This window comes from Abramis brama (assembly GCF_963993115.1).
Source record: "Abramis brama genome assembly, chromosome: 19".
In the NCBI taxonomy this organism is placed as follows: domain Eukaryota; kingdom Metazoa; phylum Chordata; class Actinopteri; order Cypriniformes; family Leuciscidae; genus Abramis; species Abramis brama.
Genome location: NC_139981.1, coordinates 1,111,049 through 1,127,500, shown reverse-complemented (window position 1 = coordinate 1,127,500; position 16,452 = coordinate 1,111,049). Strand labels below are relative to the sequence as shown.

General features: G+C 39.0%; 1 protein-coding gene across 1 annotated transcript in view; it reads right to left on the bottom strand.

Annotated features, from left to right (window-relative positions):
- Positions 1–16,452, bottom strand: part of LOC311070278 (gamma-aminobutyric acid receptor subunit pi) — a 59,156-nt gene that overhangs the window by 31,272 nt on the left and 11,432 nt on the right. Inside the window, exon 2 of the mRNA XM_084094059.1 lies at positions 9,451–9,531. Within this exon, the coding sequence (XP_083950185.1) occupies positions 9,451–9,494 (44 nt within the window). The 5' untranslated portion in view covers positions 9,495–9,531. The remainder of the gene's footprint in view (positions 1–9,450; positions 9,532–16,452) is intronic.

Genomic DNA, 16,452 nt, shown 5'->3' with positions numbered 1-16,452 from the left:
TAAACACATGCAACACTTTAGCAATGCCCTGTCAATCACACACAAGTTTTGCATGGACAATCACTTTGTTTTCTTCATGAAATGAAAAGATTTAGCACACAAACAACTGTGTAGAGCAGAAAACAGACACTAACCAGCCTCCAAATGACATTTACTGCAAATACTGAATTAAAAAACCCGTACAATCATGATGCGCTGTTAGTGAGCGTTCAACTAAAAACCTTATTAACCGAACCCTGCAGGAGTTATGCAATTATATATATATATATGAGAAACAATAACCACCTAAATACATTTCCACATATGCTGAGTTTCGACACAATGCTCATTTTCACAGAGACAAAAGGAAGATGGTGAGCAAGATGGGTCAAGCATTCAGTGGGAATATGTTCTGCTTATTAATTCAGCAATAACAGCCTCCTTTATGTCAGTAAGTGCTCCTGAGAGAGATCATATCTGCATTCAGCAGTGTAAATATCAGCCGAACGCTCTTCAAACATGTCGAGGACGGCCTGAGATGCATAGGGGAAAACGCCTGATGATTTGTCTTCATGCTTGGACTACATTTGTGAGATTATTCAGCGCAGGCTTCTTTTAAGTTGAAGGAATGTTTCAGTGCAGGAGATGCCAAATAGAAGTTTTGCCCTAATGATGTGGACAAAGACAGTACGGGGGGAAAGAAAATGCATGATATATCACTCAATATATATATATATATATATATATATATATATATATATATATATATATATATATATATATAATATACATTCACTGTGATCACAAAACAACCCTGCAGCAGTAAAAATTGGGAAATATAATAAACCATGAGCTTTTATTTTTAAACCATCTAGCTGGTGGCACGATCTGCTTTAAGAAATCCCAGAAAAATAATAATTTGAGTGAATGAGAACTATGTTTGGCTATATCTGTGCAGTGCATTAGAGAATCCCTCAGGATGGTTGCTATGGCAACTGCTCTCATTTTAAAAGTTTCTGAGGGGGGGGGGAAAGTTACTTATACCTTTGAGGATCATTTATAGAAATGGGAGCTTGGAACGGTTTGGATCAATTTGGTAATAATCCTCAAAAACACATGTTATTTAAATAGTGGTGTTTGCAAAGTCGGCATTGCTATTGCTCATACTGAGGATTAGGTTTTAAACACTAAGCATTCAAACTTCTGTATGAAGTTCATCCTGCACCCTAGCAACGCCCTAGAAACACCCTAGCAACGCCCTAGCAACAACCTAGCACACCTTAGAAATTGCATAACAGTGCACTAAACATCCACACGTCATCCTAGCATTTTAACAGTGACTTCTACAGGAGCAAACAACTTACACTCCCTTTATAAAATGTTCACATAACAGGGATGCTTTTCTGAAGAGCTTAATATAAGAATATAGAGGTTTTCCAGGTCAAAATGTGATGAAACCCATTGCATCATGAAACCCTCTACGCAGGTGACACTGGAAACAATAAATCATCAAGTATAATCTCAGAAAGAGATACGAGTTTCACTTTAATATGTCTGTTTATCCACATTTTAATATGTCTGACTCTTACTTGAACTTCTCTTTTAGAAATAAAAAATCTTCTGGTTGATTTAAGACTTATTAAAAATAGAGCTGTAAAAGCTCATCTCTTAAAAAATGAAATTCCATTGGGAACTTTTAAATGTGGCAATTGCATTAATTGTCAATTTACAAACAAAAATTTGTTTTAAAATGTGATTTATAGAATTCAATGTCCATGCAATAAGGTTATGGTTGGGAAACGAGCAGATAAAAGAACATAGAAGTTTAATAAATAGAATGTCTTGCATCAGGATTGTTTGAATCCTAAATAATTTAACCATAAAATGCAAATTTGTTCATGTTTTTTTTGGGGGGGGGGGGGCATTGAACAGATGAAACCAAATGCAAGAAGTGGTAATATTGATTACATAAGAAAAAAATGAGGTATTTAGAATATTTTTATAGAATATTTTATTTACTAAATAAAATGAAGATTTTGTGTACAGAATGTTGTTCAATATTTATCGTGTTGCTTTGGTGTCGATGTGTTCTCAGTTTTTTCTGTGATGTAGATTTTACTTTGTTGCTGATGGTTGTTGGTGTAATACTTGTTGGTAAGTTGGAAATGTGGAAGATGCCATTTTGAAAATGACGCTCTTTGATTGGTTGATATTCTTAAATCAAGATACATTCACTGGAGAAGCAAAATGAGTATTAAATCTTGTTTTCTGAGAGAGAAAAAAAAACTATAAAAATTAAGTGAGTTCATACTTAAAAAAACAAGACAAAATATCTGCCAATGGGGTCAGAAAAATTATATTTTTTCCCCCTTTGAATTAAGTTGATTTTTTCTGACCCCATTGGCAGATATTTGTTCTTGTTTTAAGCATAAACTCTTAATATTTTCAGTCATTTTGCTTTTTCTCCAGTAAATGTATCTTGATTTAAGAATGTTTAGATATTTGTGCTGGAAAACAAGACAGAAACACTGAGGAAGAACATCATTTTTAATCCCTTTAATCCTCCTAAATATGAATTGGTCAACTCAGTATGTAGTCATTATATTTGTTATATTCCCTGAAGAAGGCTATCAAGCCAAACTGCATTTGTATACTTTGATATAGATATGACTTCATCTGTCCTGTGGCCTCCAGTGAATTGAGTCATTCTCACATGCGTATGCTAGCATGTGAACGAGTGTGTGTTTCTGTCTTTGTGCGTTACGCCACACACAAGAAGCTTTTAAGATTTCATATCCACCTTATCTTTGCCGGGGCTTCTCTGAAACCCCTCGCAGGATCTGTCAAGCTCATTCCCGGCCAGCAGGGAAACTCACTCGTGAACGTCACTATTCGTTTCATTTAACGAGTAGCATGACAATGTACAGTACATGATATCACTGTGCCAAACGATAATGCATGATAAAAATCAGCCGACTGAAGACTGAATTTCATACACGGAATTAAACGTTTGTCTGAAGTTAGCAAGCGAAATTCTGGATCAAAGCAAACTGAACAGCGGAGTAGACTTTTCCCGATGCCATACATTTCATTTCACACTGATTTGTATAAACTTTTAAAAAAGCAATTTGTCGCAAAGCCAACAATATTGGTAATATTCAGACTAATCTAGTAATACGGCTGATTGGACGCTTTGGGATCATTTTCATTGAGCAATAACTCAAGGAGGTTTGAATTCAAACTTTAAAATGTGATTTATTTTATTTTTTTAAATGGAAATAAAACCAGAAATCCTTAAAAATAATAATATTTGAAACTGAATAATGTGCAATAAGACTAAACTGTGCCTTTTTACCAAAACTCAACCAAACATTTTCGATAATTCTGATTATGGTCTAAATGCAGCTACATTAATAACTCTGTGTTGTTTATTTCACGATGTTAATATTTTACACACTTGAGATGTCTGTTGTACATCATCAGAGGTTCACGTTACTGGTGTACGTGTGTTTTACATATAAACGATGCGCAGCAGAAAACACGGAGGGCGGCGCTTTTGAGTATCAACATTTTTGGGGATAGGGACACGTTTATTAACTGGAGTAAGACTTTTCTTCGTCTCAGGTAAGATAGCCATCATGATGATAAGTGTGTTCATTAATTAGTAGGGATCGCAGTTGATCCGTACGGATTAGGCATGTGATTTGCGGATTAACTGCTAAGTTTAACCATCATAGAGTGAAATGTTTAATTTGGACGTGTTTTGTCTTGCCAATTTACACATTCAAACAATTTTAAACGCAGAAGAAAAGGCGAAAATTGGGACGAGAGAGAGAGAGAGAGAGCAAGAGAGAGAGAGAGAGGGAGAGAGAGAGAGAGAGGGAGAGAGAGAGAGAGGGAGAGAGAGAGAGAGAGCGAGAGAGAGAGAGAGAGAGAGAGTGCGAGCGAGAGAGAGAGAGAGCGAGCGAGAGAGAGAGGGAGAGAGAGAGAGGGAGAGAGAGAGAGAGAGAGAGAGAGAGAGAGAGAGAGAGAGAGAGAGAGAGAGAGGGAGAGAGAGAGAGGGAGAGAGAGAGAGAGGCGTTTCAGACAGCACTCGAACACCTGATTGATTCCTCTTTCTCGTTTACTTGCGCTTGTATGGACACATGCACACAAAATGATGTCAAAATACCCGTCTTGGCTGATATTCTCTCTGTTCTGTCATAAGTGAACAGTTGAGAAAGAAACCAGATGTGTGTCAGTATATTCGGTCCGTGCATTCAGTCTTAAAGTGACAGCAGCCTAATATTCCTGCTGTTCATTAATGTTAATAAAATAAAATAAACATCATCATCAGCATCATCATCTACCATGTTCGAGAGAAAAGAAGACAGCAAGGAGGAAAGTGATGACGAGCTTGTAGGATAAGTTGTAAAGTGTGGGTCTTTTTAAAGGAATTTATATTTTTTTAGTCATCAAGGATGCATTTAATTGATCAAAAGTGACAGTAAAGACATTTATAATGATAAAAAAAATTTCATTTCAAATACTTTTTCTATTCATCAAATAATCCTGAAAAAATAAAGTGAATCAGTTTCCACAGAAATCTAAAGCACTGTTTTAAACACTGATTATAATCATAAATGTTTCTTGAGCATCAAATCATCATATTAGAGTGATTTCTGAAGGATCATGTGACACTGAAGACTGGAGTAATGATGCTGAAAATTCAGCTTTGATCACAGGAATAAATTACACTTTACTGTATATTCACATAGAAAACACATGATTTACATTACAATAATATTTCACAATTTCTACTTTCAAATAATTGCATCCTTGGCGAGTAGAAGACTAAAATAATTGTAAAAATCATACAGAGCCAAAACCTGTGAACAGTAGTGTATGTTGTGTAACCCATTGACCGATTATGAATGAAAGTAAGATTTTAATCATTGATATGTTTTACCCAAAAATAAAATTTCACACTGGTATCGTCCCTTCTTCAGAATATAAACATATGCCGTGGTAAGCTTCACAAAAACCAACACCATTGGTTATATAATATATATGTCGGTGATATAAAATGTTGCTCTGTGTCATATTTTACACAAGTCTCATGTTCGGCGTGTTCCTGTCTGGCTGTTTTAAACGAGACGCGATGGCCAATCTGTGTGGCTCTGTTACTGCTTTCACTCTTGGATCTTCTCCTGCTTTGTTCTTTCCCAGCAAATGAAAAGTGGGAGATGAAAAGGGAGAAAAAAAACATCATTGTGTCCCAGAAGAGTGAGTGAGAGACATAAAATAAGGCACAGGCGTGATGCTTAAGGACAGCCTCCAAAACAACACATATATGCGTACACAACTAATAATAAACTAATAATATAACATAAATAATAGTGACACAAATTTCACAATTCGATTCGATTTCAATTCACAAGCTCGTGATTCAATTAGATTCCGATTCAATCTGAATGAACGAACGAACGAACGAACTACTAAATCAACTAATTTAATAGAATAATATTAAATTTCACTTTGTCTCCAACTTTATTTTGTTCTATTTTTTGGTATTTCAATTAATCTAATTCCCTGAAATTAAGCTGCCATGACAAAGAATATGAGAGACGATGAGAAGTTTCAGCTCAAAGAGTCAAAAAGGTCCCGATGCTTAAAACAATGACATAATCTGACAAATGTGCAATCCCATATTTTCATCTAATCTCCATTTAATCTCCATTTAGGTTATTCATCTCTTCCAGACACAAAAACAATCACATTATCCTTTAAGATCTCATTCGTGGATATGATTGAGAGACAGAGCTGAACTAGAACTAAATTAGTTATCAAGTACGCTATGTGGCGATATTTTCATTTTGGTGCATTCCTAATCACAAGCATAATCAGATCATAAAACAATCTATAATCTGCTTGGATTTACAATGCTTTAGAGGAAACGTAGCCCATATAATTTACTGAATTAACATCTTATAAACACCGTGTGTGTGTTCATTAGGGGTGGGAGAAAAATCGACTCTTAGATGCATCGCGATGCGGACGTGGACGATTCTGAGTCGATTCACAAATGTCAAAAATCAATTTTCAAAAAAAAAAAAAACTCTAATAATGTAATATTGACCGAACGCAAAAGAAGGAACTCTGAAGCGCAGAAGTGCAGTTCTTTTTTACATTTACAAAGTTCACGTTCGCAAAATTCGAATGGCACCCTCTTCGTTAAAAGGTAACATATGGAAAATTGGCATAATTTCATTGTGACCTGTTTCGTATTTTTTGTATATGAGCTGCTTTCTGTATTGTTTAGTTTTCACATCAATAGCCGCGTTTCCGTTACCCTTCAGATTGGCAAATTAAAATTGCGAATTGAAAATACACCCAATGGAAACACGTCAATTTCGCAAAAACTCCCATTTATCGCAAAAATGCTCACATGAGGGGGTTTTTCAGGCAATTCGAAAAATAAATATTTCGCAAAACTCCAATGGAAACAGTTTTTGTGCATTTACAGGTCACCTGACGTATGTGCCGCTCTCAAGTATAATAACGGTCGTTCCTTCCATTAATGCTTGGATAACACACATACATCTCCTTCGATTAATAATAATGGCTAGTGCATTGGCTGTGATATAGTACATAAACCTACCAATGTCCGTTGGAATGATTTTACATATCACGAGAGGAAAAATGAAGTTTTAGTCGCATAACATCAGTTAATGGAAACGGCGTCATTTCGCAATAGTTTTTAGTTTTTGATTTAGAAAAAAAAAAAAATTGCATAAATTTTCCGCTAATCTGTAATGGAAACGCGCCTAATATGCTGTAAACCTATCTATTATACGTGCGTTATACGTAGGTTTACTATACTATCCTCCACAGTGTGTATCAGTCACATTTTGACTGTGCTCTGCAGATGATCATTTACTTCTTTTGTATAAGCTGTTTTTGATTGTGGTATACAGCAACAATTTCAAGTCATAACTCTTTATTATTTAGTTGTGTATAAGAGCGGCTTTGTACATTACTAATTATTCAGAATATGCTGGTATAGAGCTATTATAGTATAATTATACAGAGCTGCTGCTACATCATTCTATATTTTTGAACGAAAGCTAATAAACAGCAAAATATTTTTTTGTTTTTTTTGTCTGAGGGATTATATTGCTCATTGCACATAACAGGAGGATGTTGGTTAGAAGTCTATTATTTTATGTTAGAGATGTAGTTTGTATTCATTGACTACAAGTATGCTGCAAGTACAGGCACACGTTTATTTTCCTGTTGGTTCTTTGCAATGTTGGGACATATGCTGGCAAACGTAACCTTACAGTTGACTTGCCAAATCACTTCCATTTGTTTTATTCATAAAATGAATATAGGAAGTATAGGAAGTAAATTCTTAATGGGTCATTATAAATACTTTGCTTTAAAAGTACCAAGTAGTCACACAAAAAAAAGATGCATCGATAATTGTTTTAGCATCGCATCGCAGCCTCTGAACCGTGAGACGCCTGGAGATTCCCACCCCTAGTGTTCATGTGCAGGAGAATCTGCACGGCCGCCACATGTGCCTCCGCTCACTCGTCTCCATTATTGATGATAATCAGAGGAACTGCTGGAGTCTGGAGCTCCGGGACACGAGGCATGAAAGTGCCTGATTCAAAGCGCTGCGGGAACTAGGTGAGTGTCAGCATATATAAATCTCACGGTTACTGTATCAGGCCTAGAGACGTTCCTCGACCCTTATGCACATGTGTGTCTATATGTTCATCACAGTCTCTGTCAGGCAGTTTTCCAAGCATCAGACTGTGAAAAAGCTCTCAGTATTCCCGAATTCCCGAATCCCATTATTCCCGCTGCGTGTCCCAGCCTGTGATTTGCTATTCGCTACACATTTACAAAGTTCACTGACACCAACATCCATCTGGAATAGATTATAAACCTTTGTTTCCGTCTTTCATGGAAGAAATCCACACTATATTGCATTATACAGTTTATTGGTATTTAAACCTAATATTCAAACATCCTTCATCCTTCTTATTTTTGATTTCCAGACTCTTTCCAAAAATTTCACTTAAGGAATATATATTTCACTCAAAAAATAAATTCCGGTGACACACAAATATGTCGAAATGCCGTTTTGGCAGCGCGTTTGAAACGCGTGTGTAACAGTATAGTGGATCCGTGCAGCTGAAATTAATGACATTAATGTTAATCAAACAAGAAAAGACAAAGATAAAATCACTCACTGGTCTTGAATTAATAACTTTTGTAGTTTTAAATAAGGATTAGTCTATATTTAATGTACAGCAGTGTTATTTTACATTTGAGTACTTAATTTAATTTCTGTGTAGGCCATTACTTATCTGAATACCACTGTTAGTACATCTTCCTGACAAACCTTAATTTGTATTTTTGTTCTGCTGTATTTTTTGTCGGTTTTGTTTGTAATTAGTTTCTTTGTTCTGATCTTATTGATGACTGTTTACTTGTCTTCTGTAACTGTTTTGAGGACTTTTTACTCATTAATTAACCTAGTATTAGTTTTTGCTGAAGTATCGCTCATTGTGAAATTAAAATTACTCATATCGTGAAATAAGAGCATATCACCCCCTCCAATAATCGTGTTAAATAATCGTGATATCAATATTGACCAAAATAATCGTGATTATGATAATTGCCATAATCGAGCAGCTCCAGCTCATAATTCATGTATAGCAAGATCTGAAGAGACTCATGTGAAATCATACATGAGAAAAGCCAGTCAGTCGAGTTTGTGGCAAAACCTTTTTACAGTGCTTGTATATTGTTGTCTTTCAATGCATATTATTAATACTCAGAAAGTAGAACTGAAATTATATTCATTACAAGATGATTAGTTAAAACATTTCCAAATGCACCTGAAGATTTTTCCAGTCATGACTTTTGCCATTAAGGATTTCTTAAAAATACTGTGCAAAAATCTCGTCTCGTTCTTGTGAATCCAATCTCGTTCTCGTGAGCTAAGCGTCTCGTCACACCCCTAGCATTAACTAATGAGAAGAGTTAACAATTCATCAAAATATGCATTTCTTTCTTAAAAGGAGATGTGGGTGAATATATGAATTTTATTTCTTGGGTAAACTTTCCTTAAAAGAATTGATGAATAATTGCATCCTTAATTCAGAAATGTACTATTCTAGGAGCAAATGAAGTGTTCAGATGAAGTGCAATCTGAAATTTTCTTCTAGAATGATCATTTTTATCAAGCTCATATGTTTAAGTTCAGTAATTTAACTTAAATGCCAATGAAAATTACCTATTAATTGTCATTTAAGTGAAATTATTGAACTTAAATATACGAGCTTGATCAAAATTCTAGAAGAAAATTTCAGATGGCACTTAGAGGCTTTTGCATCTGAACTCTTCATATATAAGCCTGATTTAGAAACGTCAAACACGATTAAATGAGCTTGATCCATGACAGAATCCTCTTACCTGCTGATGAAGAGGAGGCCAAATAAAAAGCTGAAGGAGGTCATGGTGAGCGAGTGAGATCTTCAGTCCGCTGGAGTAGATCTGAGGAAGAACATAAGCAATCTCAATCTCAATTTATTTTTACAATTAAAAACAACCACAGTTGACCAATGTGCTGTACAATGTTCTAAAACCAAAAACAATGAATAAAAATAAAACAAAACAACAACAGACAACAAGGGACATCACAAGTTATAGGCAACAGTGAAGAGATACGTTTTTCATTTTAATTTAAAAATATGTCACCCCTAGATTTTAACTTTGACTTTGGAACAGTGAACAAACTCTGGTTGGCAGACCTAAGAGATTTAATGGATGGTGTTCACACAACAAGTCTGAAAGGTCAGCAAGGCCATGTGAACATTTAAAAACAAGCAGAAGCTCTTTAAAAATCAATTCTATAGCAGACTGGGAGCCCATGTGAAGACATTAAAACAGGAGTTATATGTGACCCTGGACCACAAAACCAGTCACATGGGTACATTTTTTTAGGAAATATGCTTTCATACATGGTTACCAAGTTTTAGTTCTAATTACTAGAGTTTTGTCATTAAATAGTGCTTGATTATCATAATATAATGCTTGATTGACTGATGTTAAGAGTGTACGTTCAGATATTTAAAAATTTACCATTTTACAAACTTAAGCTGATCTGGTGGAATCATATATATATATATATATATATATATATATATATATATATATATATATTAGGGCTGGGTATTGACACAAATTTCACAATTCGATTCGATTTCGATTCACAAGCTTGCAATTCGATTCAATTTCGATTACGATTCGATTCGATTCAATATTGATTATTTTGGATATCAGGTACAATACATTGAAAATTTTCTCAAGGACAACAAATCTCTTAACTATTATTGTGAACTATGGGAGTCAGTGGTAGCCTATAGGCTTCATTAGCCTACTAAAATATTGAAGGTAAAAATTAACTGATTTGTATACAAACACTTAAAATACACTTTTATTTAATTTTATAATAATAAAGTTATATGAAATTATATAAAAATTTAAATGGTGGCCGTCATAAAAAACTTTCCAGATTTATTCAAACATGCATTAAATATTGAAGAACATTAAAAATTATAATGAATATGTAATATGGTGCATATAATATTTAACAAAATGCTCCTCTGTAGAGTTAATTTTTCTCGCTGACTAACGAGTTTATGGTCACTGGATATGGTTTTTCTGAGGTAAATGTGACGTTACATGACATTGTTTACTAACGTCTTTCCATGGTTGAAACACTGATTGAGCGACTCCATGTCACATGATACGGACTTCAATAAGTTGTACTCTACATTTTAACACACTTTCAGAAGCTCATTCATGTTTATTTCGTGCTGTAACTGGTGTTATTAAGGCGGAAGAGAAGATCATGTGCTTCTCTCGAGCTGAGCCAGAGCGATCTCACGCCACAGCGACAAAACAGTATTTATGTTTTTGAATTTCGTAAAAAAATGGACATAATTTGAAATCTGAGACTTTGTTTCATATCAATAATAACAAAGCACAAAGATTATTGTGATTTATTGGATGGGATGCGCACTACAATGTTACATTCATTCATCAACTGAAACCAGGATGACTAATCGACTCTTAGGATTTAAGAATCGATATCGTTTTGTAAAAATGAGAATCGATTAAAATCGAGAAATCAATATTTTTTACCCAGCCCTATATATATATATATATATATATATATATATATATATGATCAGTCTGGTGAGTAAACAAAAACATGTACTAGCCAATGGCGATTATATTGCAGAGGTGTGCGTAGAGGGTTGTGTCACCAAACTTCCTCTCTGGGCATCACAGATGGCATAAACCATCTTCTTCTTCTTCAGAGCAAGACTCTCCGTTTGAGGGAACTACTTGGTCTTGAGAGCAGACAGACGTATAATTTACCCTTTAGGCCAGTGAAATCTGCTATAACACACTGTAGAGTTCAACAGAGCTTTCAAACACCAGCAGCGGATACAAACAGAAGGTACTCCCAATCAAGCGGAAGTCATTTCCCAGAAACAGCTCCAGCACTCATCTACACATCATGTAATTAATAGAAATCTTAATTCTAGCTTTGCAAAACTGATGCCTTACTCTGGAGTCGCTTTCTCTCTTTCTTTACTTTTTTTCCCCAAATGCACCTCGCTGGGAGGATGAAAGCACAAGAAACGTCTTCAGAGATATCAAACATCCAGATGGTTCATCCAGAAGGGTCTGACTCTTGCCATTTTTCAACAAGGGAAGCAAAATGCATGCTTACGACATCCTGAGCGCGCATGAGAAATCTGCTAAATAAATATATATGCTATGATATGAATGAAGAATACAACATTGGTGCACGGTTTTGCCACTCAATGGCACAGGGATAAACACTAGAGTATGAAACATGAAACTTATTTAACTGTTTGGAATGAAACAATTAACTATTTTAAACATGGAAACGCCAACAATTCTATCATATCAGCATAACATGTGCAGGAAAAAATACAATATGTATTATAATCCATAACTACAAAGAACTGAATCCACAGCTCTAACTCTCACGTATCAGTATGATTGTTCCCGATCAAATCAACACTTTCCGGAATCACTGAAGCTTAACAGTTTAAGAAGTGCATCAAATACACAAGAAAAATCTGAAGCCGAAATAAATAATACATAAGTTGGCATATTTTGCATTTCTGTTCCAATTATTTTAAGAATGCAACAAAGAAGCTTTTAAAATTCAGGAAACGGGTAAGTGTGAATCCAAGAGGAAATAAATAATTGCCTGAAAATTTGGTATTACATTGTGGGTGTAAATGAATAGACTTGGACTTGGTGCTGGAAACCCAAAGCACAGGACAATAGAGACACCAGAATAAACATATGCATTGGCTCGAGGTCATGGTGCAAAGGACCCTAGGTTGATTTTAACCGAACCATCTCTTTAAGGCATGAAGACATTTTTTGCAAGGAAAAAACGTCATTGTCAATGTCAATGTCATTTTGGTGATCAAAGATAAGTTTTTAAGGGATAAAATTATTGACTACAGGGAGACTTTAAATGGTTTTAATACATTGTGCAGCCTTAGAAAACGGTCTAATAATGCGGTTCATGGATTCTAGTCCGTGGAATGCGTAACTTCCGGTATTTTGCCAGTTACTCGACACGGGTAAATTGGAATCTGGGATTTTTTTTAAATCGAGTACTGTAATATAAATCAAGGAATCATGACAGCCCTAGATCAGAGTTAAAGAGTCTCATTATCACACACACAAACACACACACTTGGCTTTCCCTTGTGAACAACCATGCATCACTCAGGCAGCTGCAGCAGATACTGGCTCATTCACACACACACACACACACACACACACACACACACACAGAGAGAGAGAGCAGTCCATGGCTTGTCACTGGCTACGTTTACATGCACAACTTTTGTTTCAATCAGGATTCATCCCGATTTATAAATCTGAATGTAATGTTTACATGAAAGCTAAACATGTGATCGGGTTGATGTGTGTGTTTATCTATGTGTGCGTTTATAGATTTTTTGACATGAGCGAGTTTCCCGCTGTTTGTCTATAATAACCATTCTCATACATCGGTTCTTTATTTGTTTTAAACAGCAGACTTAATATTTATCCATTTCTGGTCATAATTTGGAGGCGATGATCATATCCAGCAGCCATGTCACCCTGTAGCCCAAGACTGGTTGCCCACTGAAGCTAAGCAGGGCTGAGCCTGGTCAGTACCTGGATGGGAGACCTCCTGAGAAAACGCCTCGGTTACGACTGTAACCTCGGTTCCCTGAAGAGGGAACGAGCGTTGCGTCGAGAATGACGCTATGGGGAACGCTTTGCGTGATGACGTCTTGAAGCACATGTAAAATCAGTCCAATGGTGTAGCGGGACGTCAGAGGCGGGTGACGTCACGTACCAGGAAGCTATAAAAGCCGGCCCGAAACAGAAAACGAAAGCTTCGTAAAAGTCTGAAGTCGAGCTGACAGGCATGAAGGAGATATGGCAAGGCGACGCAACGCTCGTTCCCTCTTCAGGGAACCGAGGTTACAGTCGTAACCGAGGCGTTCCCTTTCAAGGGAACTCCCGTTGCGTCGAGAATGACGCTATGGGGAACGTCTATACCAACGCCTCCATAGCTACGAATGTCTGTCCTGTGTGTAATCTAATAGAGCAGCACTAGGATGACAAAACATGAGACCCTGGAGCAGAGTCTAGATCCAAAGAGTAAAACCTGACGAAAGTGTGCGGTGAGGACCAGCCTGCCGCATCACAGACATCCTGTAGTGAAACTCCTGAAATAAGGGCCTTAGAGGCCGCCATACTCCTTGTAGAGTGCGACCGGACAGCCAAAGGAGAAGGCTGCCCAGCCGCCTCATAAGCAAGTGAGATAGCCTCGACCACCCACTTGCTCATTCTTTGCTTAGACACCGGCCCTCCCTTGTTAGGGGAGCCAAAGCAAACAAACAACTGATCACTTCTGCGCCACAGGGCAGCTCTGTGGACGTAGGCGTCTAACGCCCGAACTGGGCAAAGCAAATTATTAGCCTCCTGGTCCGCATTCTGGAAGGGAGGAGGACAGAAGGCCTGCAGAATAATAGGTCTGGCCACATTAGTGGGGACCTTGGGGACATAACCCGGTCTGGGATGGAGAAAAGCTTTCACCATACCCGGAGCAAACTCTAAGCAGGACGGAGCAACCGACAATGCTTGAATATCCCCAATTCTCTTAAGAGAAGAAATGGCAAGAAGGAAAATAGCTTTCAAAGTCAGAAACTTTTCCGAAACCTCCTCAATGGGCTCAAAGGGGGCCAGGGACAGGCCTTGTAGAGCAATGGACAAGTCCCATGGCGGCACCCTAGAGCGGACTGCAGGCCTCAGCCTCCAAGTGCCACGAAGGAAACGAGATACCAGAGGGTCCTTCCCCACAGACATTCCACCCAAAGGAATGTGGTAAGCACCTATGGCCGCCACATAGACCTTTAAAGTGGACGGGGTCAGACCTGCAGTGAACCGGTCCTGCAGGAACTCCAGCACTGTACCAATTGGGCAGTGGACTGGGTCCAACCGACGGTCACTACACCAAGAAGTGAATACTCTCCACTTCAGGGCATAAAGTTTCCTCGTGGAGGGAGCTCTGGACTGTAGAATGGTCTCAACAACCTCAGTTGAGAGACCTGACTCTATGAGCTGGGCCCCCTCAGAGGCCAAGCCCACAGGTTCCACAGTTCTGGGCGGGGGTGAAATATTGAGCCCCCTGCCTGGGACAGAAGGTCTCTCCTGACGGGTAACTCCAGAGGATGCCCGTCGAGGAGGGAGACCAGATCGGGAAACCATACTCTGCCCGGCCAACGCGGGGCTATTAGAAGCAGGCAAACCCGGTCCCTGCGAACTCTCTCCAGAACTCCCGGGAGCAGAGCAACTGGGGGAAAGGCGTACAGACGTAGCCTCGGCCACGTCTGAACCATAGCATCCAGTCCCAGAGGAGCTGGATGCGTGAGGGAGAACCAAAGTGGACAGTGAGACGTCTCTCGAGACGCAAACAAATCCACTTGTGCTTGGCCGTACTCCCTCCATATCAGCTCCACCACCTCGGGGTGGAGCCTCCATTCCCCGGGCCTCGGCCCCTGCCTCGACAGAGTGTCTGCTCCTATATTCTGAACCCCGGGGATGTAGGCTGCTCTGAGTGACAGCAACTTCCCCTGGGACCACAAGAGGATATGGCGTGCCAGATTTGATAATGGGCGCGAGCGCAAACCCCCTTGGTGGTTGATGTAGGCGACTACCGACGTGTTGTCCGTATGCACTAACACATGGTGTCCCCTGAGGTCTGTGACAAAGCTCCTCAGAGCCCGGAAGACAGCTAACATCTCTAGGCGATTGATATGCCAGGAACGATGATGGTCTTCCCACAGACCTTGAGCTGAGCGACCCTCCAGGATCGCTCCCCACCCCGTGAGGGAAGCATCCGTCGTTAGCAGTCTGCGACGACAAGAAGCTCCCAACACTGGGCCCTGGGACAGGAACCAAGGTTTCTTCCACATAACCAAGGCACGTAGGCATCGCCGCGTGACCTTGATTGTGCGAAATGGGTTGCCCCTCGGGGAAAACCCCCTGGTCCTGAGCCACCACTGCAGGGGCCTCATGTGCAGCAGTCCAAAAGGTATCACGTTGGAAGCTGCTGCCATGAGACCCAACAGTCTCTGGAACTGTTTGACAGTGAGTAGCTGGCCTAGCTTTACACTTTTCACAGCTGCAAGGATGGACTCTATACGTGGCGGTGACAGGCGCGCCTGCATCGACACTGAGTCCCAAACCACGCCTAGGAAAGTGGTTCTCTGGAGTGGAGAAAGCACACTCTTCTTGGCGTTCAGCCGTAACCCCAGCTCTTTCATGTGGGCGAGAACAACATCTCGATGTTGAACCGCCAACTGATGCGACTGAGCTAAAATCAACCAATCGTCGATGTAGTTCATGATGCGAATCCCCTGAAGGCACAGAGGCGCCAGAGCTGCATCCATACATTTCGTGAAAGTGCGGGGTGATAAAGCTAGGCCGAATGGAAGAACACGATATTGGTATGCTTTGCCCCCGAAAGCAAACCTCAGGAACTTCCAATGACACGGACGGATGGAAATATGGAAATATGCGTCCTTGAGATCTATCGTGACAAACCAGTCCTCGGACCTGATCTGTGGCACGATCTGTCTCAATGTCAACATTTTGAACTTGAGCTGCATGACTGACTCGTTCAGAACTCGAAGATCCAAAATGGGACGCAATCCCCCGTCCTTTTTTGGAACTATGAAGTACCGGCTGTAAAACCCGGTTTCCCTGTCGGAGGGAGGTACATATTCTATGGCCCCTTTCTCTAACAGAGTGTTTACTTCCTGTTCCATAACCAGAACCTGCTCGGGGCCCACC